The sequence below is a fragment of the Salvelinus alpinus genome, chromosome 7 (assembly GCF_045679555.1).
Source record: "Salvelinus alpinus chromosome 7, SLU_Salpinus.1, whole genome shotgun sequence".
In the NCBI taxonomy this organism is placed as follows: Eukaryota; Metazoa; Chordata; class Actinopteri; order Salmoniformes; family Salmonidae; genus Salvelinus; species Salvelinus alpinus.
Window position 1 is genome coordinate 32,507,241 of NC_092092.1, and position 11,812 is coordinate 32,519,052.

The window sequence follows — 11,812 nt, forward strand, 5'->3', positions numbered from 1 at the left end:
TTGTGTTCAGTGATTTACTGTTCAGTTGGTTGGTAAGGTATTTTATATAAACCCTTCATGTACTAATGTTCTAACAGTAACAATTAAGATCCCTTGGATCAGCTTTCAGTTTGACGCTGTGCTTTGTGTAGATAGGTATGTGTTATCCTCGTTGTTTCCATGTGTTCCTTTTCCAAGGGATGTAGTTTCATACTTTCTGCCAATATGCATTTCCTCTCTGTTGATTTAGATTGAATTGTTCATCATATTAATTAAGGTTATATACAATGTCCAGCAGAGCAATAAAATGGAGTGTCTCATGTATAATGTGTAAAAGGTTTGGAGTTCAGGATTTGCTTTTTTTTTGTGATTCACTTGATGAAATTCGATCTGGCACAGACTTTGACTAACTAGATGAGAACGAAGAAAGCATTAAAGGATGATGGTCATCTTAACCAATTTACTGACCAAATTACATTGTCGCCGTAAGGAAAATAAAGACACGGCTGTTTATAGACTAACTTTGCTGCTACTTTCCAAATAACCCAAATGATTCCTAACGCACAATCAAACACAGCAAACCGTTTCTGCATTTTGAAGAAAGGTTTCTACTTTTTCAGTGATACTATGCCTCTTTCTTTCTTTATTCTTAGAAATGTATGTCAGAATATCCCAATATCACCTAGAAGCCCAATCCAAAGTCAACACCTTGCCTCTCCATCTAGACACTTCTGAATCCTTCTTACAGATCTGAAAGAACAGGTTGGGTATAAGCAATGACATTATAGGCTCACATCTATCCGATCTGTTCAGATGGTACAAGGGGCAACTCAGGAAGTGTGTAGATCTGAGGGGCTGATTTGGGGGTGGGTGCACTGATCAAGTTAGAGTGCATGCAGAATAGTGAGGTCTTTCTGTGGTCCTGTACTGAGCTTTTTTTTGCTGTTATGGTCTTTGGTCGTGCTACCGCCCGCTAAATCGACCTCTAGCCCCTAACCCGAAGTATCTCCTACAGATCTGAAATGATTTGATAGGTATGAGAAACAGAAACATGGTAATACCTCCATTTTGCCCTTTTGGTAAGCTTGGTGGAATTTGACCCATATTGCTTACACCTATCCAAACCTTTTCAGACTCAAACATGGTTTCTAGTGGTGGTAGGGGCTAGGGAGTCAATCTAGAATGCGGTGTCTGTTCATTGAATACTAACACGGGTCTCTTTTTATATGCGACAAACCCTCTATATTCAGCCATTATATCATGGTGCTACATATATTTGATAACGTGATTATTAGTTATTTTATTGGGGAAATAATTCTCAATTGTAATTATGAATGGAGGGGCTTAAGTTGTTTTGATTTATTTTGGATAAATAACTAAACGATTTGTTAAAAAGATTGATGAAATTATTAACACAGGCCCTTGTGATACATATTAAGTTGCAGTGTAGGGTTTGTACATTTTTTGATAGTGTGTCTATAAAAATGAGGTTTCCTTTAATCATTATGGTAATTTTGTGCTGTGATCAAAGTTTGATAGACAATTCCTTGAATTTGTAAATATACCAAATGTTTGGGGACAATATTGGTTGTATTGTTTGTTTCTTTGTTTACAATCATTGAAAACTGTTTCCGCATGGCTGTGAAAAGGTATATCTGTTGGTGATTTTTGTAAGAACTAACTTTTTACACTGAATAAAATGATACTTATAAATTACTATATTTGTTGATGCATATTTTGTCCAATCTTTGTAGTTAAGATTTCCCTTCACTGGAACTAAGGGGCCTAGTCCGGACCATGAAAAACAGCCACACATTATTCCTCCACCAACTTTTACAGTTGGCACTATGCATTGGGGAAGGGAGCATTCTCCTGGCATCCGCCAAACCCAGATTCATCCGTCAGACTGCCAGATGGTGAAGCGGGATTAATCACTCCAGAGAACGCGTTTCCACTGCTCCAGAGTTGGTGAGCTTTACACCACTCCAGCCCACGCTTGGCATTGCGCGTGGTGATCTTAGGCTTGTATGCAGCTGCTAACGATTGTAACTCAGATGTAACTTACCCATGCAGTGGACCCAGTGCGTCTCCAGAGTCCTGCAATGAGTGACTACAGAGATCTGCCAGGCTCAGGTGTTCCAGTGCGCACATCACATGCACGTCTGATAGACATCTTGGGTCAAATCTTCCCCAGTGACACAGGTACTATTCTAAGCATACAGTATTAGTATGTGTGTGATACCTCCTTTGAGCCTGTGTCATCCCAGGTCCCAAAATGCTCGTCCACCATTAGGTTGACCGTTTACTCACCTGAGCAAGGCAGCAGATCCACAGTTAATCCCAACCTAAGATTATGGCGCCGGCTAATCCCTCTTAATGTTGGCAGTGACCTGGCCAGGCCTGCTAATGTTTGAACTGTCAATGTGGCCAGCAGGACTGAGGCCCACAAGACGTTGCTGCACCAATAAACCCTATCAACCTACTGTAGGCCATGTCAGGTCACGAGCAGTTCACTGGGTGGCTGTTGAAAGAAAATGGTTTTCATGATCTGAGGTAGATCAAATAAAATCCCTGGTTTCCACAAAACACGGTTGGAAGTTTCCCTGAATCACGAAGGAATAAGCAAGAAATCCAGAATCCTCCAACCAGGATTTCTGGAAAAGCTGTGAATTTCGGTAAGGTTACCAGATTTTGGCAACCCCTAGTAACAAGAAAAAAGATGGGGTTGTGACTTTTTTTATTGGAAAGCTCAGTTGAACAAAACAGACAGTCAAACACACATTTACCATAGTAAATGGTCCTCAGTCGCCAGCTAGAGTAGGATGAAGTTGTATCTGATCTAAGACCAGTTTTACATTCCCCCTCCTAGTCCTAATGGTTAGGGTTTGTGGATGGTAAACTGATCCTAGATCAGTAGAGCCAGCTGGTAGAGCAGCTAGTGTAGCTGCAAAGCTCCTCAGGTTTGAACCACAGGTTGATCTCTGTGTTGGCACTCTCTATGGAGTCACTGCCATGGATGATGTTCCTGAAAACAACAAGGGAAGAAAGATGGAGACTTAACGATGGGTTAATTAGTGTCTCTGGATAGAGTTTAGCAAGTACTGGACTTCACCGATGCAGAGGTTTTAAAATATCAACACACGTTACTTAGTAAATGCTTTTGTGTGTTATCTGTTGTGTGTGTAACTAAACGCTGCTTTCTTTTCTCGTATCATGTGCAGTGGTGTGGTGCGATGAATTTTCACCTGCCCACTTGGATGCAGTAGTCCCCTCGGATGGTGCCGGGTTTGGAGTCCGCAGGGTTGGTCTCTCCCAGCATTACTCTGCCGGTCTTCACCACGTTGAACCCTTCCCACACCTGGCACCCACACACAGATGGATAACACTGTACTAACCAAGTGTTCTTTATGATCTTCCATTTCGAGGCACAGAGGTCAAATACATTTCAAAATACGAGTACTAATGTGAATATGTTCAAGCCTGGCGGCTCAAAGCTATAATCTGACAGTGGTACAGGTAGTGAACGCATGCACTGTGAAATGGTATTAGAAGCATTACAGTGTGCAGGCTTTTCTGTGTTCTTGTAGGAGAAACTAGACCATTGCACCACTTGTCAATGAACACATCAAGGAAAGTCTGTCCTACCATGGCCACCACTGGTCCTGAGGTCATGTAGCTGACGAGGCCTGGGAAGAAAGGTCTGTCCTCCAGGTCAGCGTAGTGCTCCCTCAGCAGAGACTCCGGGGCCTGGGTTAGTCAGACACAACAGGTAGTCAGAACCATCAATAAACCATCAATAATCCACCATAACCATAGACACACACGAGGCAGATCACAGCAAAATACAGCGGGCCATGTTTGAACACCAGTGGTAGAATAGCAGAAGTAAAGCAGTGGAGGCTGCTGAGGTGAGGACAGTTCATCATAATGGCCGGAACGGAGCTAATGGAATGCTATGAACACATGGAAACCATGTGTTTGATGTATTTGATACCATTCCACCTATTCCGCTCCAGCCATTACCACGAGCCAGTCCTCCCCAATTAAGGTGCCATCAACCTCCTGTGAAGTAAAGGATCCTGTAACAGTCACGTCGCAATAAATCAAGGGTTTCGTAAAGCTATAGCCTAAATCTGGATACACTCTGCTATAGTGTATATAGCATCAATCACATGAAGTCACTAGAGTTTATATCTAGGTAACCGTTGAGTGCATGTGTTTAACCTTTAAACAGCCCATTGCAAACAGTGACTATTATCGGTGGGCACTTCTGATCCCTGGGTTCGTAGGTCACAGGCAGCCCTCTTGGCCACAGACCAACGCAGACAGGATCAGGAAACCTATGCTAAACATACATGTGGTTAAGAAAAGCCAGCAAGCTAATCTGCTCACTAGGACCTACCTCAAGGACTAGATGAGGCCCCACTGTACTGCACTGTGTGTCCAAACAATGTGTATTGTATGCCCAAACAATGTGTATTGTATGCCCAAACAATGTGTATTGTATGCCCAAACAATGTGTATTGGCAGTTATTGCTTAGATGATTTGTGTGCTTATTTAGAAAAGCTGTCAGATAGCCTGTTTACATAACAGACAGGCCTGCCATTCAGTTCGACTTATTGGCTATACCATTTTGTCTAGTAATGCGCTGAAAGTGTATAGGACTACAGCCTACATATAAAATAATAGAGATTCCAGTAAGTAGAATAACGTACCTGGACGAATTTCATCCCCACCATTTTGAAGCCCTTTAGCTCAAATCTCTTGATGATTTCTCCGACAAGCCTCCTCTGAACTCCGTCTGGCTTGATGGCAATGAAAGTCCGCTCCTCGTTCGACATGGCGCTAGGAGGATAGAAGATAAGGAATAGAGAGAAGAGGGAGAAAGCTACAGTGACAGAGGAGAGTGTGATATGAGACAGAAAGAGAGGGAAGGAGGGGGTTAAGAGATCGAGGGGATGGAAGAGAGAGAGAGGCGAATTCCACCGACTATAAGAAAACGTGATGCACATTTGGCACATTCAGCTTGGGGTCGCGGTGCCGAGGCCCCCCGACTCCCATCATGGGTCAATCTCATGAACGGAGCCAATGACACTGAGCACACTGGACCCCCTTAGCAAGGTAACCCCTCTGCCTTCCATTTGAAGCCTGAACTGTCATGCTCCGTGGCGTCTTTCACCCGCTGCCAGAAGGTAATCTACCTAATCACCCGCATCAAAATCACCTTCGTGGATGATTTGTTCCAACACATTTTCTAACAACACTGCGCAAATAAAATGTAATAAAATACCACAGCACTAAATGTTTATTCACAAATACTGGTAGGATAATATCCCGGGTGGCGAACATGTGCCTCTCCAGGTAAAACTATGCAGAAAATCACTCACCAAAATGAAATGCATTCACACCAGATGACATATCACCATAGGAGAGGGTATAGGCTAGGCTATACGACACCTAACAAGAGCTACAAATAGCCTAAAACGTGTTTGCCGCGATATTAAACGACTAAATATCCCAAATGAAATAAGGTTCCAACTATCCCAGTAAGATATAGACATATAATATCAGTTAAATAGGTCACAAACAGGTAGACTATACTATAGCTACAATAGTTTTACTATACCTTGACAACTGAGCCTCCGGGTTAGTGACTGACAGGGAGCTGGGCAGGTTATTTTCGCTAATGCGGTGCTTTCAGTAATCCAATGCAGATTGCAGGAGCGCTACTGGGTTTTACACATGGAGGCGCCCACTGGGCAAAAACTGGTTGACTCAACATTGTTTCCACATCATGCAAAAAAGCAATGTGATGACGCTGAATCAACATGGATTTGCAAAAGGTCATCAACTCAAGGGATTTATTTCATTTTTTTAACCTAAATCCAATGACATGTCATTTTTTGTTGATTTCACGTTTAATTGACATTAGTCGACAACTCAACCAAATATATGTGAGCAAGACAAAGGAGCTGATCGTGGACTACAGGAAAAGGAGGGCCGAACAGGCCCCCATTAACATAGACGGGGCTGCAGTGGAGCGGGTCGAGAGTTAAGTTCCTTGGTGTCCACATCCCCAACAAACTATCATGGTCCAAACACACCAAGAAAAGTTGTGAAGAGGGCACGACAACACCGTTTCCCTCTCAGGAGACTGAAAAGATTTGGCATGGGTCCCCAGATCCTCAAAAAGTTCTACAGCTGCACCATCAAGAGCATCCTGACCGGTTGCATCACCACCTGGTATGGCAACTGCTCAGCATCCGACTGTAAGGCGCTACAGAGGGTAGTGCATACTAGAGGTCGACCGATTAATCAGAATGGCCGACTAATTAGGGCCGATTTCAAGTTTTCATAATAATTGGTAATTGGTATATTTGGACACCGATTGTGGCCGTTTTTTATTTTATTTTTTTACCTTTATTTAACTAAGCAAGTCAGTTAAGAACACATTCAATGACGGCCTAGGAATGGTGGGTAAACTGCCATGTTGAGGGGCAGAACGACAGATTTTTACCTTGTCAGCTCGGGGATTTGATCTTGCAACCTTCCGGTTACTAGTCCAACGCTCTAACCACCTGCCTCACATTGCACTCCACGAGGAGCATGTGTGGCAGGCTGACTACCTGTTACCCGAGTGCAGCAAGAAGCCAAGGTAAGTTGCTAGCTAGCATTAAACTTATCTTATAAAAAACAATCAATCTTAACATAATCACTAGTTAACTACACATGGTTGATGATATTACTTGTTTATCTAGTGTGTCCTGCGTTGCATATAATCGATCCGGTGCCTACTAATTTCTCATCGAATCACCAAACGGGTGATGATTTAACAAGCGCATTCGCGAAAAAAGCACTGTCGTTGCACCAATGTACCTAACCATAAACATCAATGCCTTTCTTAAAATCAATACACAAGTATATATTTTTAAACCTGCATATTTAGTTAATATTGCCTGCTAACATGAATTTCTTTAAACTAGGGAAATTGTGTCACTTCTCTTGCATTCTGTGCAAGCAGTCAGGGTATATGCAGCAGTTTGGGCCGCCTGGCTCGTTGCGAACTGTGTGAAGACCATTTATTCCTAACAAAGACCGTAATTAATTTGCCAGAATTGTACATAATTATGACATAACATTGAAGGTTGTACAATGTAACAGCAATATTTAGACTTAGGGATCCCACCCGTTAGATAAAATACGGAACGGTTCTGTATTTCACTGAAAGAATAAACGTTTTGTTTTCGAAATGATCGTTTCCAGATTTTACCATATTAATGACCTAAGGCTCGTATTTCTGTGTGTTACTATGTTATAATTAAGTCTATGATTTGATATTTGATAGAGCAGTCTGACTGAGCGGTGGTAGGCAGCAGCAGGCTCGTAAGCATTCATTCAAACAGCACTTTCGTGCGTTTGCCAGCAGCTCTTCGCTGTGCTTCAAGCATTGAGCTGTTTATGACTTCAAGCCTATCAACTCCCGAGATTAGGCTGGTGTAACTGATGTGAAATGGCTAGCTAGTTAGCGGGGTGCGCGCTAATAGCGTTTCAATCGGTGACGTCACTCGCTCTGAGACCTTGAAGTAGTTGTTCCCCTTGCTCTGCAAGGGCCGGGGCTTTTGTGGAGCGATGGTTAACGCTGCTTCGAGGGTGGCTGTTGTCGAAGTGTTCCTGGTTCGAGCACAGGTAGGGGCGAGGAGAGGGACGGAAGCTATACTGTTACACTGGCAATACTAAAATGCCTATAAGAACATCCAGTAGTCAAAGGTATATTAAATACAAATGGTATAGAGAGAAATAGTCCTATAATTCCTAAAATAACTGAAACATTAAACTTCTTACCTGGGAATATTGAAGACTCATGTTAAAAGGAACCACCAGCTTTCATATGTTCTAATGTTCTGAGCAAGGAACTTAAACGTTAGCTTTTTTACATGGCACATATTGCACTTTTACTTTCTTCTCCAACACTTTGTTTTTGCATTATTTAAACCAAATTGAACATGTTTCATTATATATTTGAGGCTAAATTTATTTTATTGATGTATTATATTAAGTTAAAATAAGTGTTCATTGTTCATTCAGTATTGTTGTAATTGTCATTATTACAAATATATATATATATTTTAAAAATCGGCCGATTAATCGGTATCGGCTTTTTTTGGTCCTCCAATAAATCGGTATCAGCATTGGCGTTGAAAAATCATAATCAGTCGACCTCTAATACATACAGTAAGGCCAATATTACAAATAGACTTACATAATGCTGCGACCCTGGTTTATAAAAGCAGATATCAACTCTGCCACATGAGCATGCTTTAGTGGCACAGTATATGGTGCACTGGGCTTTCGGCTAAAAGGTTGTGGGTTCGAGCCGCTCTCCGTGCCTGTTTCATTACATTGGTGTCAGAAGTGGGAGTGATGTAATGAAACAGGCAAGGATTCCTGCCTGCTTCATGGTAGAATTGCAGGAAATGAGCTTTAAAAATGCCAAATTTTCTCTCAGCTTTTTTGGCCCACCCAAATTGCTGCAGGCCCACCCACCAACTAATTACTGGCTATGCTACTGCAATGAGTGATTATACAGAAATAATAATAATGCCCATAACCACTGTGGACACAAACAGTACCATTAACAGGGCTAAACAAGCAGGTTGGTCCATACAGGCTTCAATTAACAAAATGGCGCGCGCGCCTGCAAGTACAACCACACTGCCATGAGGCAAAGGCATGCACACTAGCATGATGTAGCATATTACACTTAGTTGTAGCACTAACAAAGCAATGCCTCTGCATTTGCATGCAACCACATAATGTCACAACTAAGTAATAACAATGTAGGTAATATTCATGAGGCAAACAATATGACCAAATAGTAGGCTTTGGACCTATACAAACATCAAAGAGAAGCCATATCAGACTAACAGCTCGTCTAGAAATCTACCATTACTCAACAGATAAAGGTGAAATGAACACTACTAATGGCAATTAACACTCGGGCTTTCAATAGAATTACGATATAACCTCAAACAATACTCACTAGTATCTGAACGCACACAAAACAGTTGTAGAAAAGTTTGGAGCCACTCTTCAGTTGGTCACCCTCACTCTGTACGCGATCTCACCAAAGATTTTTTATAACTAAACCTCAAGGAGTGAGATGCGTGAACAGCTAAACTGTGATTGGCTGGGATCAAATGGTTAAAAAAGTAAACTGCGTGAGCAGTGTTTCCATGTGTCCATGTGTCTGAAGCTGCAAACTTTGCCTCCCCGGCAGTCCCAGAGAGCAAATCAAGTGCACTAGGCCTACTGCTGGCCAATTAGATGGCTTAGATGACCGTGTCTGCGTTAACGTATCAGGCATAAAATAACCATGGCTAGAGAGTGTCAACGAATACAGCAAAGAGATGCTGTTTTTATGAGTGTGTTCATGCTTACGTTCTTTCTCAGCACTGTCAACACTTTAAAAGGCATAACATGGGCGTTCTTCCTATTTCCACTCGGCTCTACAACAAGCACTGCAGCAGTAACGAGTAGGAAAGTGTATCTAGGCTTGCATTGTTGTTATTATTAGCAGCTTGGGTCTTTTTTAATATCAAGGAATATTTCACTTTCTCTGTTCATAGGAGTAACAACAGAAGTTTGTGCATGAGGCAGAAATAATGAGATGCAACTCGAGTTTTGCAATCAGCTGGAAGACGGTGTCCCCTTTTGGTCAGTGTCAGTGCAGAAAAGGGAGAGCTGAGGGATGTTGAGAGACGGACCCTCAGCTCTAATCTATGGATTTCACATGACTGAGATATACACATACAGATAAGCATCTGTTGGTCACATATACTTGAAAGAAAATGGGCCTCACAATGGGTCTCAGGATCTCGTCACGGTATTTCTGTCCATTCAAATTGCCATCAATAAAATACAATTGTGTTTGTTGTCGGTAGCTTATGCCTGCCCATACCATAAACCCACCATGGGGCACTCTGTTCACAACATTGACATCAGCAAATCGCTCGCCCACATGACGCCATCCATGTGGTCTGCGGTTGTGAGGCCGGTTGGACATACTGCCAAATTCTCTAAAACGACATTGGAGGCGGCTTATGGTAGAGAAATGAACATTAAATTCTCTGGCAACAGCTCTGGTGGACATTCCTGCAGTAAGCATGGCAATTGCATGCTCCCTCAAAACTTGAGACATCTGTGGCATTGTGTTGTGTGACAAAACCTTTTATTGTCCCCAGCACAAAGTGCACCTGTGTAATGATCATGTTGTTTAATCAGCTTCCTGATATGCCACACCTGTCACGTGGATGGATTATTTTGGCAAAGAAGAAATGCTTTGTAAACAAATTTGTGCACAAAATTTGAAAGAAATAAGCTTATGGAACATTTCTGTGATCTTTTATTTCAGTTCATGAAACATGGGACCAACACTTTACATGTTGCGTTTATATTTTTGATCAGTGTAATAGGCTAAATGTTTGACTCGATCTGTATAATGTTTTTACAATAGACTACACATTGATGAATTAACTTGAGTCAAAGATAATTGGGCGAAGATTTTGCGTGGAATTTAATAAAAAAATGTACTTTCAGGCAAGGAAAAGAAACAAAAACTGAGTTTGGAAAAAGGTAGCCTACTACAGACAGTAGAGTCTATGTGTACAAAGCATACTTGTAATGACCGGTTGGGATTGGCATAGTTTGGTTATCACTCACAATGAAGGATGTGTCACCATGCAGCAACAACACTGCAGACACCAGACTAGTATGCTAAACCGTTTTGCCTGCTAGGCTACACCGACAGCCTCATTGCATTTTGGTACGCCAGAATTATAATCATTTCCAATGAAATGCTGCGTTTGCCTTGCAGCATTGCATTGCAGAGGCAGTTGCAGTGCGTTCTGTGTGGTGCATATGTTGGATTTATCGAATGTATGCGTCAAACTGTATGAGTCAAACTGTATGAGTAGACGGCTTGACAGAAATGGTAGCAGAAGGTGAATGTTGAACTTTTGTTGCATACATATCCAGATGATGCTGCGTACCATTTTGCGCAAAGATGCTATCGCAGTTGCAGTAGGTGACTGACAAACAGCCATAGTTGCTAAGGAAGGGGGGTGGCAGGAGGTGGGTGGTTTGATGGAGAGATGTTGGATGGGTGGGATTGGGGGAATGGGATGGGGGGTTAGGGGGAGGCTCACTTCTTGCTGCACTGTTGGAGCTAGAAACACAAGCATTTCATTGCACCTGCGATAACATCTGCGAATCTGTGTACGTGACCAACACCATTTGATTTGAGTGCTGTAATGCTGAATGTAATGGGTACCGCTGTTACAGTTTACACACCTGAATAAACTTGTCAATTAACACAAGAAGAACATCTATGGAATTATAACAATATAATATGGCTAACCAGAATTTTAAAAACTTTATGGTTTTTCTTAAGGATCTACAAAGAACTTTTGAGAAAAATAAAATGTTATTTATAGAACCATTCGCCATAAAGGTTCTTTAAAGAACCCCAAAAAATAGTTCTATATAGTCCCAAAAAGGGTTGTTGTAACCATAGCGGAACCATTTTTTTTGTTGGTGTTATATAGAACCTTAGGAAAGGGTTCTTTATTAGCACCATGAAGATTCCATTTAGAACCTTATGAACATTATAGAACCTTCAATTATTTTTATATATAGCACCAAAAAGAAATCTGCTATGGTTACAAGCCAAACAACCCTTATTTGGCACTATGTAGAAGCGTTTTTATTGTGTATGATCTACATACGCATCTCCTCTCCCTGTAACTTAAACTTCATTCCGTGAAAATGTACTGA

General features: G+C 41.7%; 1 protein-coding gene across 2 annotated transcripts; it reads right to left on the minus strand.

Moving 5' to 3' along the window:
• Positions 1–2,699: 2,699 nt before the first annotated feature.
• On the minus strand, positions 2,700–9,307 carry nme2a (NME/NM23 nucleoside diphosphate kinase 2a). 2 transcript variants are annotated; one of them, XM_071409898.1, is made up of 5 exons: positions 9,021–9,307; positions 4,696–4,868; positions 3,625–3,726; positions 3,225–3,337; positions 2,700–3,004 (listed from the first exon to the last, which is right to left on the minus strand). In XM_071409898.1, exons 2-5 carry the CDS (start codon positions 4,819–4,821, stop codon positions 2,890–2,892), a joined length of 456 nt encoding a protein of 151 aa, XP_071265999.1. In that variant the 5' UTR covers positions 4,822–4,868; positions 9,021–9,307; the 3' UTR covers positions 2,700–2,889. The 2 variants fall into 2 exon arrangements, with proteins under 2 accessions (XP_071265999.1, XP_071266000.1); XM_071409899.1 differs by having other exon boundaries at positions 4,696–4,825; positions 9,021–9,150.
• Positions 9,308–11,812: the final 2,505 nt, after the last annotated feature.

Excerpts from the sequence above, each read along its gene's own strand:
- nme2a (XM_071409898.1), bottom strand. The coding sequence starts at position 4,821 with ATGTCGAACGAGGAGCGGACTTTCATTGCCATCAAGCCAGACGGAGTT. Across the intron at positions 3,727-4,695 it reads TGGGGATGAAATTCGTCCAG|GCCCCGGAGTCTCTGCTGAG; the intron begins GTACGTTATTCT and ends TGACTAACCCAG. Across the intron at positions 3,005-3,224 it reads TACTGCATCCAAGTGGGCAG|GAACATCATCCATGGCAGTG; the intron begins GTGAAAATTCAT and ends TGTTGTTTTCAG.